The sequence below is a fragment of the Aspergillus oryzae genome, chromosome 2 (assembly GCF_000184455.2).
Source record: "Aspergillus oryzae RIB40 DNA, chromosome 2".
Lineage (NCBI taxonomy): Eukaryota > Fungi > Ascomycota > Eurotiomycetes > Eurotiales > Aspergillaceae > Aspergillus > Aspergillus oryzae.
In genome coordinates, this window is record NC_036436.1 from 5,140,330 (window position 1) to 5,165,815 (window position 25,486).

Genomic DNA, 25,486 nt, shown 5'->3' on the forward strand with positions numbered 1-25,486 from the left:
CTTTTCGGAAACACTGCAGGACAGAAAACCCAATGTTACCCAACCTCTAGTAGCGAATCCCAAATGCTCCAGCCAGAAGTCACAGCAGTCTAACCAACGCTAAGTCTTCTCAACGTGCTAGAGTCTGTAAGCGCTATGCAGTCAGTAGTGTACAATTTTTCGGAGGACTCGTTTCGCCAGGTTGCCAAACACGACCCCTCCAACACTTCAATCAACGGCTGGCCCCAAGGCTTAGAATGACTTCACGATCACGGTGTCACTCAAGACTTCTTCCCTGGAACTAGGATTTCCACCAGTCCATCGTCTTCACCATCACTGCTGTCATTCTGATCGTCATCACCAAAAGGGGAGACCCCAAAGCGAGATCGTTGGAAGCTCTTATATCGTCCAGGTCCAAGATCCGGGTAGCCTAAGGATTCGTTCATAATAGCTTCGTCTTCTTCGTCCGAGTCCATCATGTCGGTCCCGCCAGATGGACCCACCATTTCGCCCATGTCGTCATCATCATCATCGTCTACCTCGAGAGGGATACGTTCTTTGCGTCTCAAACCCTCACTTCTGCCGTCGACGTCGTCCTCTGATGAATTGGTTGAGAAAGAGTCAGGCGGACTGAATCCTGAATCGGGGAATGTAGGTGACGAGAAAGGCTCGTCCTTGTTCGCTGACGGAAAATCTGTTGAGGGAAAGGCATTGGAAGGGGAGCCCCCACCGTCGCCATCGTCATCTACACCAGCAACTACAAACGGATTGGCAGGCCACTGGGAACTCTCGTGTGCGTTCGTTTGCGCCTTCTCTTCGCCGCCATTCTCCTCAGTGCCTTCAGCCGCCTGCTGCTTTTGAGCGGCGAGTCGCGCAGCTAGCTGCCGCCGTGCGCGAGAGGGGCCGAGACTAAGAGGAGCCGGAGGAGGAGGCAGAATCGGAATAGGTTGACTTGTGGAATTAGTAGATGTCTGTGATCGAGATTGGGTTAGTGAAACTGCAACATCAAGCATACATTAAACATGTAAAGTGTATGCGGGAACTATAAAAGCACAAGGATACTGCGGAGAAAGGGACAATGGTGTACAAAAACGAAGGAGTCGACGTCTAAGCTGAAAGCCAGAAGACTACTTCTAAAACTCGTAGAAACTGTTTGGCATCGAACAAAACGTCACATGACCCTTGGGAGTTGCGGTTTTTCTTGAATGACTTCATACTTGAATGAAAAGTGCTCCAAGCCAAGCGCGTTATGTGCATGGCCCTCATGTAACCACCACTATTCCCGTCATCCATCATGCGCTGACCCTCTGCAGCTGGTTCACATAGAACAGTTGGGGAAAAGGCAAAACAAGATGCAACAATGTATACAAGAAGAGAATCAAAGGGGGAAGGCGAAGATGAATTCCAAGACTTAATAATCCCGCATATCGACGTCACTAAAGAAATCATCACCCACATTTTCAGAACCGCCTTCGGCAGATTGATCAGCGAGGTTTCTGTCATCCTGATCTTCCATGTCTTCATCCTCGTCGTCACTTGAGCTGGCAAACCCGCTTAGGAGAGAACTGCCTCCACCGCTGAGACCGAAAGCCCCGCCAGAGACACTTCCTTGACTCATCATGTCAAAGCCCTGGAAAGTAGATCCTCCAGTCGCCCCGTTTAACCCAGCATCTGCAAGAGCCGATGAGCCAGTCATGCTTTGACCCGAGTTAAGCATGCCCTGGCGGTGTCCAATGGACATGTCCGGGCGTACCCCACCAAGAATGGCATTATCGCGCTCTCTAGTCTCCGAAAGCGTTTGCTCGACATAGTCTATCCACTCTGGGTTTAAGACGTTCTCCATAACAGTTGGAGAAAGCAATTCAGGTGGGTGTCGCTCGCTGAACTTGACAACCTCCTCTGCGATCAGGGTTAAATGGCCCATGTAGCCAAGTCTGATCTGCTTGGTCCGCTGCGTTTCATCACTCCGCTTCTGTCCTTCTACAATCTCCTGGGTTATCCGCCCAGTTTCGAAGACGTCAACCGCCAAGACGCGGTTATAACCACGTTCCATGGGTCCATTAAACACTTGCTGTATAACGTCGTATACAACATTGTGAAGGAAGTTGTTCCACGGGAATCGGAAGAAGAAGCCCTGGCGTGCAAGGTTAGTAATGGAGGATAACTGCCTTTTGGCGCAACACTTACCAAAATAGTAGGTACAACTCGATTCTCCACAAACATCAGCTTGAGATAATCCCCTACAACAGGCTGACCGTTGGGGTCAAGTTGAATGTCTGGGTGCAACTGTTTTCGTGGTTCACCCTCAGTTGTTTGTACCTCTGCAGCAGAGTTAGTGGGGCTTGAAGCATCACGGGCCTTTCCAGCAGTTTCAGGGTTCTGTGAGCCTGGTTGCTGATTCTGTTGTTTGGAAGCAAAGAGAGGAGGTGGAACAGACTCCGACACGGAAGAAGTTGGAGTAGTTTCCTGTTCTTGATTATCTTCCAAAGCAACCGGAGACTCCCTAGGTGCTGCGTCTGTAGATGATCTGTTATCGTTCGCGGTTTGATTAGTGTCGAGTGTCACCTCTCTGACCCGATCAGTTATTCCCAATGCAGTAGGAGACATTGGGTCTGAAGAAGGAGGATGCGTTTGCATGGTCTCATCGTTTGTTGCATCTTTCTGGTCTTCATCTTTGTGTACTGGCACACCGGACCCTTGTTCCTCTGCTGGTGCAGAGCCCTGTAGTTCTGACGAGGGTATGCGCTGGGATTGCACTTCTTGGCCAGAGGTGTCCTTGGATTCAGCAGTATCTTTCTCCTTATCGGCAAGGACACCCGATGAGCTAACATCTTCGAATCCATCCTCACCTGTATTCGCGACCTCAAAAACTCTAGAGTCCTCGGGAGAGCCATACCCAACCATTGACCCATTGACAAAATCCACCGTAGAGTCATTACCATCGAAAGCGGAGGTCTCTTCTCTGTTTGCGTTGAAAGCGCCCTCTCGTAATAACTTTTCGCGTTCAGCATCCCGCTGTTGTACATACTCCTCGCTCCCGGGTTGGTTCAAGAGAGCCATGTTACTGCAGTGTAGCAGCTCAGCCATCAGTTCGCAAGTCTTAAATCGGTCGAAACCTAATGGTTCGATCTTCGCCCCCCAAGCTGAACTTAATTTGCCCCTATCTACGCTCTTAAGTTTCTCACCATCCTTAACAGTGTGCTTCGAACTTTGAATCAACTTCATAAAGTCGGGGATGTGCTTAGCGAAGATTCGAAGGAGGTTACCGAGATAGATAGGGTCGTATGTGGTGGGTAGCGAGTCAGGGCTATTGATAGTGTCCGGATCATAGTCAGAGTTATTCTTGCGGATGACCTCAATGACAATACCCACGCCCACAGTTAAAGGGTTGCCACCCTGTAGCATAGCCTTGATGAGGCTTTCCACACAAGGTTTGGAAACCAACTGACGCGTCAAACTGTTAGGGCCAATGCAGGTCTGATCATTCTGCGTTGCGTTCGCGGATATAGTGATTATAGCTTTGAGAAAATCGCCGGCCGAAGTTTGAACCGAGGCTGGCCAATCCGAAGATAAGAATGAAAGAAGCTTAGGTATCAGGTCTTGTGTTTTGAGCCACTGTGAACTGCGCGTCAGCAATGGGAAAGTCTAGGGTGGGCTTTTCCACTATGAACTTACGTCGACGATACCTTGGCCACCTTCTACCTTCTCGAGACTGATGATCTTAAGCAAAAGGTCCATGACCATAGGGTTATCAATGTGCTGCAGGATCGCTGGGATAATTCCTTCCAGAGATTTGAGGAAATCCAGCATCTCGCTAGTTTTCCTGTCAAAGAGTGTCTCATTCACTTTAGTGAAATAGCTCGCTTGAAGAGAGTCTAGAGGCGGCGATCTTCGCAGAAAACCCCAGAAGTCTCGGAGATGATCAGGGTTCAGCATGATAGAGTCCAATATCGACCATACTTCAGCGGAGAGAATCTCGCAAGCGACGTATGCACGCTTGAGCCGTTCCTTCTCTGCTCTTTCTAAGTCTTCAGGATCCAAGATATCCTTCAACGGATCTCCCCGCTTTTCTTCCTCCGTGGTAGTATCCTTATTCCCATTAGTGTCATTGACATCATCCTCATCATCATCATCGTTCACTAGGCTAGGGGCGGTAACATGGTCCATAAGGCGTTTCAAGACATTATCATCTCGTAAATACTCTATGAGCTTCGTATTATGTTGTTTAAGCTCCTGAATCAGCTCCGACTCATCCAGTAACTCTTCAAGGCTGACATCAGGCTTGTCAAGAAGGGTATCAATTGAGGAGATACTTGCATATCCACCAAAGCGCCAAAACATGTTGGATTATATAACTGGACGAACAGATTCATGGAAAGGAACAACGTATCACAAGCACTTTTGGGGCGGTTTTTCTTCGCCGAGGTATCGTGATGGGAAGATCTATATGGTACAGAACCGCGGGAGCGACTAGGGCGATTTAGAATGCTCGTGCGGAGCGCAATGATCAGGAATACACGGCGCAATATGTCTGTAGATTGATCGCTTCCAAAGACGTTAAGTTCGTAATATGCAAGTCGTCTCAGAATAGAAAAGGGTGACAATGGTGGGCAAGACAAAACACGGTCGGAGCGACCAAGCGCTAAACGTGCAGAAGAGCTAAGTTAGTAATCGTAACTCATGGGCTAAGAGCATAAAACACCAGGTCGAAGGACCATGACTTCCGGCGGCAATAAGCATATGAGGTTCAACAACGTCACGGCCGCCCGGGAAGGGAAAAAGCAACAATGACAAATTAGGGGACATCCAGGCTCGCTGATAAGCAGTCGCTACATGCGTCGAGGGGTCATCAGTAATCCAGAAACATACCTTCAGAACCGAAGGGAGTGACAATGAAGGGAAACAGTCGACAAACTCCTGATTATAGGGAGTAAGGTCGGACTAATTAAGTTCGTCAGAGGCACAAACAGTGAATGATGTGCGTAGGCGAAACCAGTCCGTCAAGTTGGAGGGGGTAAAGGTGGAGGATTCGGGTCACCTCCATCCGTCAATCGATCAATCAAAACAATGAATCAAGCAATCAGTCAATCAATCCGGTAGACAGGCGGACTGACGGTCGAAATAGCAAGACAAAGATGACGGGCTGACGCTGGGGAATCACGTTGGATGTGGTGCGCTGGCGGCTGCGTCTGGATCGGCCGGCAACTTTGATCCCTGGAAGTTCGCTGAATCAAAGGCAGGGCGAAAAGTACCCAACGAGCCCGACAAGCGGCGGCGGGGAAAATCACATTTAATACGCGAGAGGAGGGGGGGAGGAAACAAGAGAAAGAGAAAGTAGGCAGCCGAGCGCTTCAGATCTGGGGGTTTTAATTATTTGAAACTTATTAAGCTTACTCCACAGTATCTTACAATGATCATTATTACTCTTAAAACTCTTTCTCAGGTCACTGACTCTTCAACAATTTGATCAGTCCATGCGTCCTGGTGTAGTTTTAGGTAGTTTGTTCAGCTGCAGACGCACGAGACTCTTTTAATTGTTGCTGGGGACCACCTTGCAGCAAGTAAGAACTTGTATCACGTATCCGGTATGGAGTAAGGTACTGGGTACTGGATACCCGCATTGGCCATAGCTGCCCGTGCGTATAGTAAGTACCAGGTACTTTCATTCTTACCGTACCAAGATGAGATACCCATGAGTACCGTCTGTAAGTTTGCCTTGTTCATCCAGTGACCCTCATTCCTCTCAGTGTAATGTTCCTTTGGCAAATAAGCACCAAATTCCCCCAAGGTCACACGTGCTACTCGTCTGCCTAACAGATCTGACACCTGTCAGGTGATGCGAATCCTTGAAACCTATGGAGTTGCCAGTTAATCATATGAAACAGGCTACTCCAGTGCTAATACTCCGTAGACTACAGAGTACCACTTAGTATTCGAAGCCGGTTTGTTTGCCTGAGGCAGCAACAGAAGGAGCGCCACCTTAAGAAATTACGTTAGCTTTCATTCCTACTGCTGAGATAGAGTCACCTCCGCAGCTAAGTCGCTGAAATACCTCTTTTTGCAACTCGCTACCTCCTTTCCTTTTGAATAGCCATCAAAATGAATCGCCTTTTTGGAGCTAAGAGTAATGCTCCCAAACCCACCCTTGACGGCGCTATCGCAAATGTAAGTACTAAGCACTATTTGTTTGTTACCCATTTCCCCGGTGTGGTTGCCCCGCATGATTAACATCCCGCTCTTTGGCAGGTGGACAATCGTGTTGCAAGCATAGACGTGAAACTGGCAGCTCTCAACTCAGAACTGTCTACCTATCAAACAAAAATCTCCAAGATGCGCGACGGACCAGGCAAAAATGCCCTCCGGCAAAAGGCGCTTAAGGTGCTGCAGCGACGGAAGCAATACGAAGCCCAACGGGAGCAGCTGTCCCAGCAATCATGGAATATGGAACAGGCTGGGATGATGCAGGACAACTTGAAGAATGTGATGACAACTGTGGACGCTATGAAGACGACTACCAAGACCCTTAAGAAGCAATACGGCAAGATCGATATAGACCAGATTGAGCGGATGCAGGATGAGATGGCCGACTTGATGGACATCGGGAACGAGATCCAGGAAAGTATATCGCGTGCATATGATGTTCCTGAGGACGTGGATGAAGCGGAGCTCGATGCGGAATTGGAGGCGCTGGGAGAAGAGACAATGTTTGAGAACTCCATGGGTGAAAGCGCAATGCCTAGTTTCCTCCAGGATGAGGTGGCACCACCCCAGTTCATTGATGAGCCCCCAGAGCAAACCAAGGTCAAGGAACCTGCCAGTGGTCTAGGATAATGATGATCATGGAGATACAAGGTCGTTGGAGTTCTTCATCATGGGAGCATGGGAGTCGGGATCTTTGCATATTCATCTTTAGATTGATTTAATTTGGCGTCCATTTCAAGGCATTCGTTGCTTTACGGTTCAAACTTAATAATGGCCATGTATATGACTTCTTTTCCTTCCTGTCTACCTGTTCTTTCCCTTTGAGCCATATGATTTCCCAGCGTGTGTTTTTGCAATTGGTCGTTAGGCTTTGCCGAGACCAACTAAGACAAGCAAAGCCACATTCATGACAGCAATAATCAACCATATCACGATTGCAATTACAGTGGTAATGAGATTGTTTTTCATTTTCACCCCTTCGGTTTGGGTCTGGTCTTCACCGTGCATAACTCGATCGGATGGGACGGTCATATATCGGTTGCGGCAGGTAAAGTAGACCAAAGGGGCGCTCACAAAGGGGAGAATCACACTCAACACCACTTGACTAGCAGTAAGGGTCTTATCTAGACCTTTCCTGCCAACGGCACCTGCAACGACGATACTGGGTATTATGCTGACAGACCGAGTGATCAATCTGCGGAGCCAAGGTCTAATGCTCCAATTCAACATACCCTCACTCACCATCTGTCCTGCCATCGTGCACACAATCCCGGCTGATATTCCAGAGAGAAGCAGGGCCAGTCCAAAAATGAGGCCAGCAGCTGGAGCAATAGAAGTAGAAAGCAAATCGTGGATACCCCAGAGATCAGCCTCGCCAACATCCGGGTTTCCATATAGCGCAGCGCCTGCGACGATCAAGATAGAACTGTTCACGAAAAGAGCAAATGTGAAAAGCGACAACGCAAGTTCTACGATGGAATACTTTAAGCATCCTCGGATAGCATGAAGAGAAGGTCTATATTCAACCTCCCCGTTGGTGCTTCCTAAACAAACGGACGGGTCGACGTAGCCTTCAGTTACATCAAACTCTTTCAGGCGCGACTGGACAACACCACTGCCGAGAAACATCGAATGAGGCATAACTGTAGCACCGAGGATTCCACAGCTTTGATATAAACTGTCGAAACCAACACCTTTAGTCAAGCACACCACTCGGTAGGCGACCAATTCCACTTACCCTGTAGACTCTACTATAGCAGACGATGGCAAGTAACCCCTGAATACATCCCCGACTGACTGGTCCCTGATGAGTGAGAGCTGTATGCAGAAGCAAACAACGACTCCTAACACCAAACCCATGACGAAGAATTCAAACAAACGTAAACCCAGCATACTGCCATCAGGTTTGTAGAAGATGAGAATGAAAAGCACATCAGCAAGTGTGATCGCACATCCAGCCACCAGGGGGATCTTCAAAAGTAGGTTGAGTGCAATTGCAGACCCAACGACCTATAGGGACTTGTATTAGTACTTCCTCCGGGAGATATGTCAACTTTAGTAGAACATACCTCTGCAATATCCGTTGCAACAATGGCTGCCTCCGAAAGAAAGTAGAGGATATATACCAGCCATCGAGGAAGGTGCTCTCTGCAGTTCTCTGCCAGATTCAACCCAGTTACCGTACCAAGCTTGATGCATAACGATTGCAGGAATATGGCAAAGAGATTGGAGACAAGAACGATGAACAAGAGAGCATATCGATATTCTGCACCGGCAGCGACATCAGTCGCATAATTTCCCGGGTCAATGTAAGCTACGGCGATCAAGAATCCGGGGCCCACAAAGCGAGCGAATTTCACGATACTCTGCACCATATGAGAAAAGGGTGCTGTGATAGAAGTTTTAAGAGAGCGGCGAGGTGATCTACTGTTCCTCTCGGGTGTTTGATACCCAGAGGCTGCAGAGACCACTTCGCCAGGCATCTTCTTCTCGGACTCGGTATCGTTTCGATCCCGACCATGTAGTTGAGGCTCTACAGTCGCGATGCCTTCCCCCATTGCTGCTCCCACACCAGAAGCATGTTTCCTATGCACTTTGGAATTGGCAATACCGTTGAAGTCGTTGCGAGTGGTTACGTCTGCATTCAAGTCGGATGGATTTTGGTTCCAACCCGGATGCTCCAAAGTGTCATCGGTTCGCGAGGGGCAGTTCATCGTGGTTGTGAACCAGGCGTCCGTGTAAGCTATAAAGAAGGGGACAACGTGGTCAGCTGCAGAGAATTCTCCGTGAAGTACTTGTGATGTATTCTAAATCGTAAGTACCACGTCGGAAACCAAATCAAGAGTAACGTGCGGGAACGAATGGCCGAATTTCCCCGGCTACGGTAGTCCCAGTCCCAGTGCGACACATTCACTACAAAGTGGGTACATGCAGTAAGAGGACAACCTAGCCAAGTTGGTTCCTCAACAATTAAACCTGCAGAATCACAATTAAGAAGTGTGTGAGTACCCTAGCAGAAAAGAAGTAGAACAAGTTCAATCTGTGCCCATGACGGCATCTTGACTAGTACTGGCCTGTTCTCGGCAGGTGAGTGAAGAGAGAAATGGGTCTATCTTATTCAGCATGTCCAAGAGGGTAGACGGTATTCTCCGCTAGATTTTACCTGACTACGCAAGAGGAGTAAGAGATCAAGATCAACTGAGGGACTTTTTGATATATAGATCTAGAGACACCTTTATAATGTGCAACCCCCACGGGCCCAAGACTTTCCAAGAAAGCGGATCTGCCTTGGCAGGAATTTATGCTCACAATGGTCACTATGAAAGGTCCCGTGATCGAGCGGCTTATCTAATCACATTGTTCGCTTTCCCCTTGCACAATGTTCATGTATGCTCTCTTCAATTATTGGAACCTGGATACAATAATTGATCTCTTACCCAGCAAATAGGAGTGACTCCTATATCATTTCTTCACATTTCTTAGCTGGTTTCCAACCATCTCAATTTTTCACTTAGTGGAGACACCAACACCCGATGTAGGTATTCAACTTGCATTGCTAGGTCCGATCATACAAGATCTGAAGAAAAGGAAAAAGCAAAGAAAAACTGTTGTATCATATTGGGATCTATCGTCGATACTACATTGTATGATGATGCCCCATTGATGACAAGAATGGGGGAAAGATATCCACTTTTCTACATTGAATTGATGGGGACTCAATCTGCATACATCACAAAATGAGAGCGATCAATCAGCTGATGGGGACTGATTGATAATTGATAAGCACCCGCCACCAGCAACAACCAGGTGGCTGGTTGCCTGGCAACCCCAATGACGGCAATGTGTTTACATCCTCCGCTTTCTCTGCACTGCAGCTCCAGCCGTTTGCCACGACCGCCATTGACGAATTAGTTTAGGCTGGGGGGAAGGATGATCATGCCCTTAACTTTCCTCCGTCGCTACGGAAGACTTCAAATTCCCGGTCTGCCCACCTGTTGTTCACTACTGCAGTGATCGTTGTTGCCGTTGTCTGATTCCCGCGGGCGTTTTTTTCCCTCCTTGGTTGCCTTCTTGCTTTTGATAATTACTATTCCCCAATGCCTTTATTTTCTATCTGAATACATATTGTTGTTTTTCCTGCTCCACTTAATACCTTTGTATCCGCTTCTTCTTCTTCTTCCGTCTATAAATATCCTGCATATTGGTGGTTGCGTTGGAGCGCTGTCCCCGTAAGTCCTCCGTACCTACCCGTCACTTTGTCGACACCACCAGAGTGTTATCTTCAGTCAGCATGCTAACTTGGCGCCTATCATTCTAACAGTCCCGGGTTAAAGGCGATCAGATATGGCTCCCAACATGCAAGGTCCCAATATTTTCGACGATGCTAGCCGTGTCCCGACCAAACCATCCGTCTTCCGAGGAATTTTGTCTTCCAAAGCTCACAAGAGGAACCCCTCCGCAGACGATGCCGCCTCTTGCAGGTCTCCCTACCAAAGCCAGCCCCCTCGCAGTACGTTCTGGTCTCCAGTGGATCAGGCCTATGCCGCCCTAGACCAACAGCCATTGACCGAAATTGCCCCGAATCGAGACGCCGCAGAGTATGGCTTGCCTCGGCAGAGGTCGCCTGGTAAGCAGGAAAAGAATACGCTGCACAAGAAGACGAAAAGCGCTGTATCCCTGAAGTCTCTAAGGAGCTACATGGAGCGCAAAGACAACCGATCAGAGTCTCCCGAGAACGAGTCCGAAGATTTGAAACCTAAGAAGGCTAAATCAGCCAACAGTCTCTCAGCAATCTTGAAGCGGTCTCAGCGCGGGAGAAAGGCTGAGAGCTCGAAGAATAGTCGGGATAAAGAAAATCGGAGCCCGACGGATCTAGTCGACAGCATGCCATCACCTATATGGAACCAATACGCGACTGGGTCATACTATGACCAGATTCCAGCACCGCCCTCCCCCTCCAACCGTAGAACCTTCCAAGAAGAGGTCTCACTTTACACCCCTAAAGGGTATGGACCTGCCCAGCAGCGTAATTTTTGGGACTACCATGAACCCTCTCTCACGAACCGCGCCGACCCCAAGCCTCGTCCGAAATCAGAGTTCCTCTCTGGCAATCGCAAGGTACGGGAGCTGTTTGGAACACTGCAGAATATGTCCTCAGAGAAGCTTTCGCCCTCTGACCCATCAGAACCCTCCTCTCCCTCTAAACGAAGGAGACGGCCTCGGGCACTATCCAAGCCTGAGTCGCGCCAAAGTGCTGAACCGCAGCCAGAACAAAGCCCAAAAAAGGTCTCGCGTGTTCAGGCAGCCATATCCGCCTTCAATGCGAAAGAACGAGAAGCGGAACTGCAGAGACGCTTGAACTCGAAGGACCTCGAGAGTGAATTCGAGAAGCTTCTGGTTAGTACATCTCACAAGACTCCTGATCTTTCAGAAATGGACAAGAACACAATAATAGAAAGAAAAAGACACAGCTAACGCAATTCTAGGACGCAAGAAACATTCCTCATAATATGAGGGAAAAGATGAGATCCTTGGACACTAATATCAAAGCGGACTTCATTCAAAAGGACAAAGCAGAGGGCGCCCATAGTGCCGGTACAAGTGTGCATACCAATGACAGCACAGGCCGCCGGGGCCGGGGAAAGGAGCAGAAAGAAGACCAACATAATAATGACAGTAAAGGGTCACGGCCGCGATCCAGAAGTCGCGGGTTCAGCTTTTCCAAGGGCTCATCTCCCACAAAGAAGCGGCCGGAGAGCGGAAGCTCCCATCGACGTCCAAAATCTGCTGATTTTTCACAGCCAGGGCTCTCAAAGTTATTGACACCGTCAACTTCCACAACATCTCTCTCTGCGACAGCTTGCCAGGACACCGCAGCTGATCCCTCGGACTTTGTTCATTATTTGAGGGAGATCCAGAAGCCGGAGATGATGGAAGTGGGCAAAATCCATAAACTTCGACTTCTCTTGCGGAATGAAACAATCAGCTGGGTCGATACATTTATTGCGGATGGCGGTATGGACGAAATTATACAATTGCTTTACAGGATCATGAAGGTTGAGTGGAGGTATGCAACCTGCCTTTAGTTTAACAAGAATATGCCCGCTGACACTTCTGCAGGGAAGAACATGAGGATAATTTGCTCCACGAAGCCTTGCTGTGCTTGAAGGCGCTCTGCACGACTTCCGTTGCATTACAGCGTCTTACAGCTGTTGAAGGAGAAATCTTCCCAGCGCTCCTGAAGATGTTGTTTGACGAGGAAAAGAAAGGACCAAGCGAATACACAACGCGGAGTATTATTATCAATCTCCTTTTCACACAACTTTCAACAGCATCATCAGCTGAGGATGCCAGATCTCGTGCCAGCCGAATCCTGTCGTACTTGCGAGACCCTTCACCACCTGAAGAAAACCAACCCCTTTCATTTATTGCAAACATATACCAGTCACGCCCGTACCGTGTCTGGTGTAAAGAGGTTACCAACGTAACTAAAGAAGTCTTCTGGATATTCCTGCATCACTTGAACGTGATACCGATTGTGAAAAGCGAGAAGCCGGGTCTGGAAACTTATCGAGAGAGACATTTCCCAGCTCCTAGGCCTCCGGTACCTGCTGCGCCCTATGTTGGTGGAGTTGAATGGGATGCAACCAATTATCTAGCTGCGCATTTAGATCTTTTGAATGGGCTTGTGGCATCATTGCCGTCAGCGGAGGAGCGCAACAAACTGCGTGCGGAACTCCGAGCTTCTGGATTCGAGAAGGTTATGGGTGGCAACTTGAGAACATGCAAAGAGAAGTTCTATGCCTCCGTCCACGATTGTTTGCGGACATGGGTTGCTGCTGCTGTGGAAGATGGTTGGCCTTATACCGCTGTCCGCGAAGGTCCACCTCGGCCTGAGGCCGGATCCCCTGCCAAATCACCGATCAAAGCGGCTGGGGGGAGCCCTAAGAAGGGCCTTCTGGGTGAGAAGCCTCCTCGGCTGGAATTGGCTTTGGATGTTCCTGCCAACAATCGGGTGTCTCCGAAGAGCGAAGGCCTAGGAAATTGGCTGTGAAGATCATTCAAAATTATTCTTGAATAGCGGGTTGTATATAACGCTATTCGGCTCGTGTACTTCGCCCTCACTGCCAAGTGTTCCATCAGTCCCCCTGGACGTGTGCGCATGAGCCAGTGATGCGGCTACTATTTCCTTTTCTTCTTTCTCCCTTTCTTGTTTGCTGACTTTTTGGTTTTCTATCCTTTTTCTTTTCGCTTTTTGCCTTTCAATCATTGGTCCCCTTGGTTCACTTTCCTCTCATTATGATGGAGTCTTGGACAGGACGGCGTTGGCTCTTTTTTTGCTTTTGGAGTTTTGGGAGCATTTTCCGTTGACTAACGGCCACGGCGAAACGATTTAATGAAGGAACGGAGCCATAACATTGACGAGATTTGACGTTCCTGCGCAAGTGGGTGCAAAGCGAAATTCGTTTTTTCATTCCTTTGCACAAACATGTTATAGTCCAGAACACTTTGGTATGACAGTTGAGATGAATTGTTATCTTTTAGTAGATTATCCACAATATCCAAACACTTGCCCTAGATTTGTCTATCCGACAGTTTCTAAGTGTGGTAGAGTAATATACAGTATGTCACAATAGAGAGAGGGCAAGTCTAGGGAGATTCTCGTGCCCTTCCGGGCGTCCTGCACCTTGCTTTGTGAGTTACTGACCCTCACAGAGCGTATTTGTTTAAGCTCAATAGAACAATGCTTACGCATGCCTTGCCCAGCCACTCAGTTATCATCCGACCTCTTGACCGGTCCAGGAGGTGGAGGGGTAGAAAATGCCCCCTTGACACCAGCAAAGAAAACCCTTCGAAACTAAACGATATCCCCAGGTTAGAGCACACCCCCTAATTGAGAGCCAAACAACATCATCAAACAGGGCACCTACCTCATCAAACGGGCTCCCCCTCTCATCCCACTCCATAAAAAGCGCGGCATACACAATAACGACTGCCAGCATCCGTCAGCCCGCAAACTTCAATTGCGATGATCCTCAAGCCAGCACTTACATCCGATCACACCCCACTGGACCAACTTCGTTGCCTTCACCCACTTCGGTCGAGCAAACTTGAGTGCCGCACGCCGACGGTATTTACGCTCGAGTCGGAACTGGTGTTTTGGTGACAGCTTGGACATGTCTGGGGGCCATTGGCGCTTAGGTTTGTAAGGACTGTAGTAGGGCATGGGTTCGCCGTTGGGGTATTCTTCGGGAGATGGAGGGTGGTCATTTTGGGTGGCTGTGTTGTTGTTCGAGGATAGGCGGAAAGGCGAGGAATATGTGGGAATTGTTTGCGAGAATGGTCGGGTATGTGTCAGTAGAGAGGTACTCTGAAGTGTAGGCTTTCGTTAGCTTTGCGCGTGGGGTTGGTGTTACATGGCTAGAATTGGTATATACATGAGATGAGGGCTGGAGTCGGTTGAGGAGACTGGTGTTGCATGATGCGACAATTCGAGTGGAAGATGCGGATGGTATAGAAGCCGGGAGTCGGCGTAGGAGGATTGTTGAGGACATGTCGATATCACTGTAGCACAATATACCGTGATGTATGCGGCCAGGAACAGGTACGGAGTGATAACTCAGTGTGGGTTCAAGGCGGAGAAAAAAAGGTTGTTGTCTGGGGCGCAATTCCGCCGCCCAGACTCTTCCGCTCTCGGGCTTAATGGTGGAGCGTAGCTTAAAGTCCGGGCTGGCCTCAGGGATTGCTCGTAAGTTTGTATGTAACCTCAGGCTGTTCCAAGACCTGCAGTAATGCCTATTCAAGTGCGTAGTAGGTATAGCCTGGCAAAAAGACAATGTGTATCTGATGAAAGATAGCTGCTGGTTATTGACTACCTATAGTTCATGGTTTCTATGGAAGATTACTGGGCCAGGGCAATGTTATTTATTTGTGATACGGCCAATATTTCAGTTAAATCTTCAAGATCCAGGGCATATATAGTTTACGGAGTACTGCTAATGGAATGCTCACATATTATTTAGAGGGTAGAGCTTAACCCAGATGCAAGCTTTGTCTTCACACCTGGCGAAAGGTGTAACCAGGAGATCCATATAGCTCGGCTTTGCCAGTATAGGACATCATTGTCACAAGATCAAAAGCATAGGAAACAAGACGATCATTCGGACATTCTTCTTCACATGAAAGCCTGCAAGTGCCCTGGAAATCCCGTGACTGACCTTCCCCCGGAATAACGATGACGCGGGTGAGCCTCGGTACTTTCACAGGACCGGCGATGAGCATACAAAAAGGCAACAGAACCGACCAAGTGGATTCTACTCCACGTTGTCTCCCCCGGGTTCACGATATAAAGAGGAATCCTGTCGCTTCTCTTTTCTCTCTCTATCCCCCTACTATCTATTTGATTGTTGATACCCATTTCATTCCTCTTCTGTATTTTCTCAAAATTTCACTGACGTCATAATGTCTTCTGGTAAGTTAAGTTGAATATCTTCGTGTTAGCCACTAAATCAATATAACCTAACGCATGTCCTCTTTCATTTTAGCTCAGCAGCGTCTTACCCAGGTGGCTTCTCACTTCACCCCTGGTGGCAAGAAGGGCGTCGCCGCCATCACCGAGAAGCACCCCGATGACATTGTCGTGACTTGTGCCCTTCGTTCTGCCCTCACCAAGGGTGGAAAGGGTGGCTTCAAGGATACCGCGGCTGCTGATATCCTGGCTGGCGTTTTCAAGGGTGTTATTGAGAAGAGTGGCATCGACCCCAACGTCGTCGAGGATGTTGCCGTCGGCTCCGTCCTTGCCCCTGGTGGCGGTGCCACCGAGTTCCGTGCTGCTGCTCTGGTTGCTGGTTTCCCCGAGACTACTGCTGTCAAGAGCTTGAACCGTCAGTGCTCCAGTGGTCTCCAGGCCATCGTTGACATTGCCAATGCTATCAAGTCCGGCATGATTGAAGTTGGTATTGGTGCTGGTGTGGAGAGCATGTCCTCTCAGTATGGGTAAGTGGAATATACGTTCATTGGTCCAGTCCTTTAGTATACTGACATTCTTAGTCCTGGTGCTGTCACCGAATTCTCAGACCTCCTCGAGAACCACCAAGAGTCTGCCAACTGCAAGGTTCCCATGGGTGTTCTGTCGGAGAACATGGCTAAGGACCGTGGCATTTCTCGTGCTGTCCAAGATGCTTTCGCCGCCTCATCCTACCAGAAGGCGGTTAAGGCTCAGAAGGCTGGTCTCTTTAACGAGGAGATCTATCCTCTTCAGGTGAAGTGGACTGACCCCAAGTCTGGCGAGGAGAAGACCATTACCGTGAAGGCCGATGATGGTATCCGTGACGGTATCACCGCTGAATCCCTGGGCAAGATTCGCCCTGCTTTCGCCAAGGATGGCTCCATTCATGCTGGCAATGCCTCCCAGATCTCCGACGGTGCCGCTGCTGTTTTGTTAATGAAGCGTTCCACTGCTGAGCGCCTCGGTCAGAAGATCATCGGCAAGTACGTCGCCGCTAGCGTTGTGGGTGTTAAGCCCCTGCTCATGGGCATCGGCCCCTGGAAGGCCATCCCCGTGGCCCTTGAGAAGGCTGGCATCACCAAGGATGACGTTGATATCTACGAGATCAATGAGGCCTTTGCCTCTCAGTGCGTGTGGTGTGTCAATGAACTTGGACTACCTCAAGAGAAGATCAACCCTAAGGGAGGTGCCATTGCATTCGGACACCCTCTTGGCTGCACCGGTTCTCGTCAGATCAGCACCCTGCTGACAGAGCTGAAGCGCACTGACAAGAAGATCGGTGTCACTAGCATGTGTGTTGGCACTGGTATGGGTATGGCTGCCGTTTGGGTTCGCGAATAAAGGAGCTGGCTCTAAAATTGTCTTTGTGTCTCGCTTTTCTTCGATTCTCTTCCTGTACAGCGATTATATATACGCATGATGATTTTGATTTGTACGCATACCTTCCAGAATACCAAGCATGAAGATTGAGTTTCGGATTGGTTAATAGATCGCGGTTCAACTATGAAACAAGCACCATGGCTCTCCATATCAGATGTAGACAAACACAATGTAGGGTACCTCCAACTAGGCCGAAGTGATCCACTAAATTTTAGTTCTGAACTTCTTGAAGGCATCAAAGACATTCGACCCCTGAAGCACAGCCTCCTTGACTTTATCATCCATGGCAACCAATTTAGGCATCAGATCGAGCACTTGATCAAGAAGCTCGCGCGGAATAGCAACCACGCCTTCCAGCGGATCACAGAAAATAATATCACCCTGAGCGCAACACAAAATTCAGCAATGTTCAATAACACGACCAACAGCTTACAAAAGAGAAAGACATACCGGAGACACCGTCACACCACCAAGGGAAACAGGCACATTCCGAGCCCCCGGTTTAGCCTCCGCGGCGGTTCCAACCGTAGAAGTAGCACGAGCCCAAACCTAACCGACCCGGATCAGAGCCAAGGACGCAACACAAACAAAAGCAACAAATAATAAACTTACCGGAAGCTGACACTCCCTAATCTCACTTAGATCTCGCACGCGCCCGTTCACTAAGGCCCCTTTGACTCCGAGATACTTCATCCGGACCGCCATAATCCCACCCAGGACGGCGCAGTGCTGCCCCTCAGGCTGCTCAATCACAGCCACGGTCCCGGGCTCTGCAAAGTCGACCCAGTGCGTCCCCGCGGGGAAACCATGGGTCTCTACCGACTCGGTGGACGGGACGGGATCTGATTTGGGGACGAACTTGAATGTTGACGCCGGGGCAATAACTTTGGGGGTGTTTTCGTTACGACCGATGGTTGGTGAGAAGGGGACTTGGGATGCTGTTAATCAGGGAGTTCTCTGTCTCTGTGTGTATCGTGTAAAGGCATTGTTGTGTTAAGTATTGGCTTACCGAAATCAGCTATATGGCCAGCACGAGCTGTGGTTCCCTCGGGAAGTTTTTGTAGCTTGAGTAGCGCATCTGATACCTGGATTTAGTTGTTAATAAGTTGGGGTTTTTTCGGAAGACGTTGTAGTTGTGTAAATGATGAGTACTCCATGCGTTGTACATACATCACATGCAGAGTAGTTCCGCAGAACGTCCAGCTTTTGTTCGATTGATGTTGACATGTTGCGTTTGGCAGTTGAGATGGAGGGTGCGGTAATTCCTCTACAAGGTAATCGGGGAGTAGTCGTCCTGAGGTGGGGGAGAGTTCTGGAGAGGATCCTGGGGATGGAGTCCATTCGATGCTGATATATATATACTTGGTAGGGTTTCGGTTGATCGGAGCTTATAGAAAGGTGAGATTGGCGCTGGTGCGACAATGGACTTGTTTTTTTGCGATAAGGTGGGAATCTTGGATGTACTACTGGGGGCTTCGATTTTGTAACCAACCGATTGATATGATCGGATTGTTTAGTCTAATCAGATAATCATCTCAGGCTCAGTCCGTGGTTGGATCTCGTGATCTATGGGAAACAAAATAACCGAGGATCGGGAAGACTGACATCATCGAATTCTATACTCCTTCAGTTCTTGGCTCAGGCACCTTCAGGCTTTAACTTTCAAATGAACTACCGGGAATTTCCCCCGCCATCTGCAAGAATGATCAACATATAGTAAGCTCAATCTAAGCATAGTTATAGAGTTCCATGATCTCTTGACGAATTACAGACACTTCGTAAAGCAACAACGAGATTCCGATGACCAATATCTGACTAAAGCCCTTCGTATTGTTATAGTTAATAACACTAATGGCCATACAATTGGTCAGTGCCGCGGTTCCAAGCCGTCACTAAACAAATTTTTAGAACAGCCGATGCCCCAGAATAAACCATAATAGAGTAGCACAATTAATGTACACACAAGCATCATCCCCGCAAAACCCCCTATCCTTATCCTTGTATCCTCGAATTTTATAGAGTATTGTACATATATACCATCATGGCTTCCCCATCCCAGATATACAACTCCGAACAGCTGGAACTCTATCTGGAGCGAATCGGATATGCCGACTCGGTCAACGCCACGCTAGACAACACCACAGGTAGGCTTGACCATGTCTTACAATCGATCCAGCAGGATCGCCTGGCGACCCTGACAAAGTTGCAACGACGGCATTTGGCCTCCATCCCATGGGGAAACTCGGCCTTGCATTACTCGCAGCACCAATCCATTTCTACCCACCCCGCGTGTATATTTGATAAATTAGTCGTGCGCCGCCTGGACGGGTATTGTATGGAAAATACCAACTTGTTCTATATGGTGCTACGGTGTCTGGGATATAATGTTTATCCAACTGGTGGACGGGTGAGCCAAGCCGTGGCCGGTGGAAACCAGACTCCCGGTAGTGAGTTGTATATGAGTTTGTAAGTGGTTGCTGGTCAGTGGACATGAAGGAACACTGCTAAATGTGCTACTCAGGGGACATATGGTTCTCATTGTGATTATCGACGATCAAAGATATATGGTAACTTCTACTCCCCGATCGAGTGAATGTCGGCCATCTCTAATTGCGGAAACGAATAGGTTGACGTCGGGTTCGGCAACTTTGGCCCTACAAGTCCATTGCCGCTCAAAGAAGATGGCGCCGTCGCTGTATGCATGGCGCCGGCTGAGATGCGTCTAGTCAAAGATACGCCCATCGAATTCATTGATAGAAGTCAGAAGCTCTGGATTTACCAGATCAGATACAATCCGGAAAGTAACTGGATACCGCAGTACTCGTTTTCCGAGGTGGAGTTTCTACCGCAGGATTTTGCCGCTATGAACTACTCTACTAGTCACCGGCCGACTAGTTGGTTCGTGCAGGCTTTGGTGTGTACACGGGTCATCATGGATGAGACAGGGATTGAGCCGGTAGGCATCTATATCCTGTCCGGGAAGGAGGTGAAGAAGAGACTGCGTGGGGAGACAGAGACGGTGGCAATTTTCGAAAAAGAAGAGGATAGGGTCAACGCTCTGGCGAAGTGGTTTGATATGCACTTCCTCGAGCACGAAATTGAGGGGGTTCGGGGCTTAGTATCTCAGATTAAATAGAAGCTAGATAGTCCAAATTAGAATTTCGGAGTTCGCAACTACCCTGCAGCTTTTTGCTAGCCTGATAATATAATACAAGGAGGCTTCTTCTAATCATTGCATGGTATTTATTGAAAAGTTGCAGGCGAATAAAGAGGCAATATAAAGGACAAGATTGTGACAAGTTGGAGTGACTTAGAAGATCCGTTTTTCCAGCTGTTCGATTTATTAGACCTCTCTCGACACGTTCAATGGGACCTGAGTATGTATCATACCTTCCATGGGTTGCTGAGCTCGAATCCCTTCGGGGCTTCGGCGTTGCCCGATTGACCTCTCAAAGTTCCTGTGATTCTCAAATCCCGCTCCATCACTGTCGGATAGTTGACTAGTCGTTAGCATCCAGTCCGTTCGACTGTTGAAACGGGGAGGGTAGTCAATTGATGGGTAAGTCACATACTTTGCTGAGCGGGTGTTAGCCGACCTGGTTAGATCACATCCTATAGGATTGGGAGGTACGTACTCTGTCCCACAGATCCCGGTTCCAGCGGGCCTTCTTTCCCTCGTTTCCAAGCCACTTGACAGCAGTAAGACCAGCGCCGGTCACGCCAAACATCTGTTATAGCATCATCAGTGGGTCGATCGAAGTTACTGAGAAAACGCTTGACGTACGCCGACGATGATCCCATAGGGGATCAGAGCCTCAAAAGGAACACCCATGCTGTGCGATTGAAATAACGAACAAGGCGAGAGCTAAGAGAGGAATGAGGATTGACCAACAAAGCCGAGGGGAAGTCGTCGTTTCTTGTGGCCGCGGGAATCCGCCGACGTCGAGGTCTGGAGGTTGGCCTAAAGCGGCTTAGCGTGGGACCGGGGTTCCAGCCGGCTGAGTCAGCTGCGGCCATCAACCTCACGGGCTGGAGAAGGGGCGAGAGGCCGCAGCTGAGTGCTCTGAATGCTGGATAGGCCTTCGGACGGTGTAGCCGCTGCTGATCTACGCGTTGGGCTCTGCTCTATTTGACGTCTCTGACCTGTTGGTCTGTGCGGTATGGTTTCCATTGCGTCCTTCTACGCGCTGTTTGTCCTTATCGGAGTCGTCCGTTCAGCTCCTTAACTGACTGTCGCTTCGGTTGCGCTGTGTTCAGGGTTTATCGCTTGCGCTACCATATAGATACTCTTAAGCTCGCTATTTGTTTCGATCATCTGTATCCAAGGTCGTTCGTTTCTGTTCCCGATGCCTATTACGTGCAGCGCCAGATGATTGTCTACTCTTGCGGCGAATGAATAGCCTCAAACCCCAGGCTATCTTTGTTCACGAACCTTCTTACTGGAGACAAGCAGGAGCTGCTCAAACTGGCGACCGCAGTGACATACACCATGACGGCAACTGCGCCGCCGGCTGACGATGATACCGAAATGAGACTACCCCCGGATCTGGTTGACAGCGATCAGGATGCGGAGGGAGAGGAGGAGACGGATTTGTATCAGATGGATCAACAGCTCCAGGATGCTGTACATAGGGCATATTCGGGAGAGGTTGCAGAAGAAAGCAACAGTGCTAGCCGCGAGGACGATAGAGATGCGGAGGGGGAGCCGGATTCTGATCTGGACTCTAACGGCGAAAATGATGAGACTGAGCCGGTGGGAGCTGTGAAGTTACCGAAGGGGAAATCTTCCTTGGATAACGAGGATGCGGCCGACGCAGAAGGTGACGCAGCTTTCGAGAACCAAAGTGACAGCGACCAGGACGCATCCGGCTCTAGTTCAAGCAGCCGGGGATCCGATGAGGAGGATGACGATGAGGAGTGGGATGGTGAGAGTAATGACCATGACGATGCAGAAGTGGATAACAACACGGTGCGCGGTAACTGCATGTAAGTTACCCTCTATTTAATTACCCCAGCTTCCTCCCTATTGCATGCTTGATATTATTCGTCAGTTTGATATGCTAACATAATGAATAGATTTTGTGGTCAAGATGAAGATCACGATCCGAGTGAGGACTTTGAGGAGTATCTGACATGCACAGTTTGTGGCGATCACTGTATGTGGATTTGCGGCCCCATTAAAACATGGCGTAGCCACCCCCAAAACTCTCGGCGATCGTTACTGACTCGGCGACCCGACAGCTCACCGGCAATGTGCCCGCGAACAAAGTGCATTAAATGATGCCGAAGGTATGCCTAGTGTCTTAAGTTAACTTGTTTATAGACATTGAGACTGACCCAGTCTAGATGCCAGCACATGGAGATGTCCTACATGCGTTCGGGAAAAACTGGAACCAGACGCTGAGGGCAATAATTCGTCCCATCGAAGGCTCGGCCCGAAGAACATGCAAAAAGAGCTCTTGCCAGCACACACTGGAGAGGAAGGCTCTGGCTTTCACTCAATTTTCAATACAGTGGATATTGATGATGATAACTTATTGAACAGCTCGCGATCGCTACGAAAAAGGAAAACCTTGTCAGCAGATGTACAGGAACATACACCCGTGCTTCGAAAACGGCAGAGACAGACATCATTACGGTCCGAGCGGGCTGAGTCGAGAGACCATTTGGGCGATGCTTCAGACGCCCTATCTCCGGTACGGACTCGTTCTCGCCGTGTGCGGGGAGGGGAAAAGGAAAATTGCCGCGTGGTATTAAGGCAGTTTGGAAGGCTTATGTTAGCTTTTCGACTCAACGAGACCAAGCTATCTAAAATCCTCGGTTCTCGCAGTCGGTCACAGCACAGAGGTCGAAGAACCCCTAAGCCGCCTCCAGTGGCACATGAACCTCCAGCACATTTTGCCCCTATTGTCCCCGTGTCATACGTGTCTCCTTTCTATTCTTTCAACGATCGCGAGATGGACGAATCTAAATCCAAACCGTACGGTGGCATTCTGTCAGAAGCAGACGCTGACACCACCAAGACTCTTCCGACACAGCCTGACCGTGAGAGGTTCGAAGTAGCGCGACAAAAGGCTGAAGAAGAGTGGCAAAGACGAGTCATGGAAGCCGAGAGCGGCGGAGAGCCTGTACAGCATGCAGCACAGAAGGTCTCGGGTCCACCGTCCAGGATAAAGTACATCAACTTTGGTGGCTATGAGATTGAGACCTGGTACGCGGCGCCTTATCCAGAAGAATACAGCCGTAACCGTGTGCTTTACATCTGTGAGTTTTGCTTAAAGTACATGAACTCGGATTATGTCGCATGGCGCCACAAACTCAAGTGCCCGGCAAAGCATCCTCCTGGAGATGAAATCTACCGCGACGGCTCGATTTCAATCTTCGAAGTCGACGGAAGAAAGAACCCGGTATACTGCCAGAATCTCTGCCTGCTTGCAAAACTGTTTCTCGGTTCAAAGACCCTATATTACGACGTCGAGCCGTTTCTTTTCTACATCATGACCGAATTTGACGACTTGGGCTGCCATTTCGTTGGCTATTTTAGCAAAGAAAAACGGCCCAGCTCCGCAAATAACGTTTCCTGTATCCTTACTCTGCCTATTCATCAGCGAAAAGGCTATGGTAACCTTCTCATCGACTTCTCATACCTACTCACGCGCATCGAAGGGAAAACGGGGTCTCCCGAGAAGCCGCTTTCGGATATGGGTTTAGTGTCTTATCGGAATTACTGGAGGCTTATTCTGTCATACCAACTTCATAAGCAGAAGACGCCACTTAGCATCGTGGAGCTTTCGGAGCGGACAGGCATGACAGCGGACGACATTGTTTCTGGCCTTGAAGCTTTGCGTGCACTTGTCAGAGATCCAGTGACGAAGACTTATGCATTACGACTTGACTACAAATACTTCGAAGAATGCATACAGAGCTGGGAAAGTAAAGGCTACGTTCAGCTTAATCCCGATGCTCTTGTGTGGACGCCCTACATAATGGGTCGAAGCAACCAGTCACAGTTCGATAGGGCTCCGTTACATGCAGTTGCCCCACGGGAGGGTTTAGAAGACGAGGAGGTCGAGGACGTGAAGGATTCTGGAAACGAGGAAGAGCAACAACTTTCAGAAAGTCTGGGCAAAGTCAATGGAGATGATAGCCCTCAACCGACCATTAATGGTGCTGCGCAAGCTGTGTCCGGGGAACTTTCAGCTGAACCTGCCGGACCTCCTTCGACTGAACTTTTGACTAATGGTTCTGGCCTTCATCGCACACAACTAGCTGCAGACTCTAAATCCACAGAATCAAACCCAATCCAAGATATACCAGCCTGGCGATTTGAGGTTTATCCTCCTGTTCAGGCGCCTGTTGTCAAACGACGCCCAGGTCGTCCCTTTGGCAGCAAGACCACATACAACAAGGTAGCTGTCACTCCGACAACTGCTCGCACTAGTGGTCGTAACACACCTAGAAGATCATCTGCACTAGCCTCTATGACCCCTACTGCAAATGCATCTAGCGTCCGGCGCGGTCGAAGTGCAAAGTTACTAGACTCTCCTGCAGTTGAATCAACTGGCACTGAGGCCAACGGTGTCGAAAATGATGGCCAGCTGCCAGATCATGAGGGTGACAAGGGCGGGGAACAAGACCCAGCTCAGCCTGATGGATTATCGGAGACAGATGTCCAAAATAACCACACGGGAGATCATGACGCGCCGGGTCAACTTAATGGTATCAACGGGGTGGAAACCGTGGACACAGAGCTTCATGTTACAGAACAAGTGACGCCTACCAAAGAAGTAAGTGCTGAGAATACAGCCAAACTTACTAGATCCGTGAATCGAAAGGCGGTGGTAGAAAAGTTCGAATTCGTTATTCCGGCAGAAGATCACGGTACTACGAACCATAATGCGGTGGTGGAAGAGCACACAGATGGGCCTAACGGGGTGGATAAAGATGGTGATGCGATCATGGAGACATGATTTCCGAACAAACCTGGAAGAATGCCTTAATTGGCGAAGCATTTAAACGAGGCGTTATCTTGTGGCTTTGCAGGGGACATTTTTGCGTTCAATTTCTATCCCTCGAAGGGATAAATTTCATGACTTGGCACTTTATCTTTCTGTTTGCGCTGTTTTACAAAGCAAGGAGTGGGCAAGGAATTTGGAGTTCTGGCTATTATTCGATGCACTGTTATCACGAATTGCGCTCTGATTCTCCGACCTTGTGCGTTCCCTCAGCGATTTTCTGCTTCCCTCGTCTTCGTTCTTGTCATGAGTGAAAATGGTTGTTTTCTTTTTTTTTTCCCCCTACGGTCTTGGTCTAGAGGACTTGTTCTCTCTCTTTTCTGCCTTTTCAATTCTCCCTTCCACTTAATGTAATCCAGGACTGAATTATGGTGTCAGCGCATACACGTCCCCGATTGCGCAC

The 25,486-nt window shown here is 49.0% G+C and overlaps 7 protein-coding genes across 7 annotated transcripts; 4 read left to right on the top strand and 3 right to left on the bottom strand.

Annotated features, from left to right (window-relative positions):
* Positions 1-260: 260 nt before the first annotated feature.
* On the bottom strand, positions 261-4,320 carry AO090003001117 (SAPS family protein; the record flags this gene model as incomplete). Its single annotated transcript, XM_023235179.1, has 4 exons — positions 261-950; positions 1,436-2,113; positions 2,167-3,594; positions 3,655-4,320. The coding sequence occupies 4 exons, from the start codon at positions 4,318-4,320 to the stop codon at positions 261-263; spliced, it is 3,462 nt and encodes a 1,153-aa protein (XP_023090222.1).
* Positions 4,321-6,078: 1,758 nt separating this feature from the next.
* Positions 6,079-6,810, top strand: AO090003001118 (putative SNF7 family protein (Cta1); the record flags this gene model as incomplete). Its single annotated transcript, XM_001820160.1, has 2 exons — positions 6,079-6,144; positions 6,226-6,810. The coding sequence occupies 2 exons, from the start codon at positions 6,079-6,081 to the stop codon at positions 6,808-6,810; spliced, it is 651 nt and encodes a 216-aa protein (XP_001820212.1).
* A 234-nt stretch (positions 6,811-7,044) lies between these two features.
* Positions 7,045-8,894, bottom strand: AO090003001119 (NRAMP family metal ion transporter; the record flags this gene model as incomplete). Its single annotated transcript, XM_001820161.1, has 3 exons — positions 7,045-7,858; positions 7,919-8,190; positions 8,250-8,894. 3 exons carry the CDS (start codon positions 8,892-8,894, stop codon positions 7,045-7,047), a joined length of 1,731 nt encoding a protein of 576 aa, XP_001820213.1.
* Positions 8,895-10,524: 1,630 nt separating this feature from the next.
* Positions 10,525-13,234, top strand: AO090003001120 (uncharacterized protein; the record flags this gene model as incomplete). The annotated part of the gene is made up of 3 exons (XM_023235180.1): positions 10,525-11,577; positions 11,667-12,247; positions 12,301-13,234. The coding sequence occupies 3 exons, from the start codon at positions 10,525-10,527 to the stop codon at positions 13,232-13,234; spliced, it is 2,568 nt and encodes an 855-aa protein (XP_023090223.1).
* A 2,408-nt stretch (positions 13,235-15,642) lies between these two features.
* Positions 15,643-17,029, top strand: AO090003001121 (3-ketoacyl-coA thiolase peroxisomal A precursor; the record flags this gene model as incomplete). Its single annotated transcript, XM_001820163.3, has 3 exons — positions 15,643-15,652; positions 15,726-16,176; positions 16,231-17,029. The coding sequence occupies 3 exons, from the start codon at positions 15,643-15,645 to the stop codon at positions 17,027-17,029; spliced, it is 1,260 nt and encodes a 419-aa protein (XP_001820215.1).
* Positions 17,030-17,272: 243 nt separating this feature from the next.
* On the bottom strand, positions 17,273-18,295 carry AO090003001122 (RraA family protein; the record flags this gene model as incomplete). Its single annotated transcript, XM_023235183.1, has 5 exons — positions 17,273-17,449; positions 17,519-17,617; positions 17,681-17,997; positions 18,078-18,153; positions 18,239-18,295. 5 exons carry the CDS (start codon positions 18,293-18,295, stop codon positions 17,273-17,275), a joined length of 726 nt encoding a protein of 241 aa, XP_023090224.1.
* Positions 18,296-20,000: 1,705 nt separating this feature from the next.
* AO090003001123 (putative histone acetyltransferase) lies at positions 20,001-25,038 on the top strand (the record flags this gene model as incomplete). Its single annotated transcript, XM_023235184.1, has 5 exons — positions 20,001-20,137; positions 21,363-21,397; positions 21,547-22,054; positions 22,145-22,224; positions 22,415-25,038. The coding sequence occupies 5 exons, from the start codon at positions 20,001-20,003 to the stop codon at positions 25,036-25,038; spliced, it is 3,384 nt and encodes a 1,127-aa protein (XP_023090225.1).
* Positions 25,039-25,486: the final 448 nt, after the last annotated feature.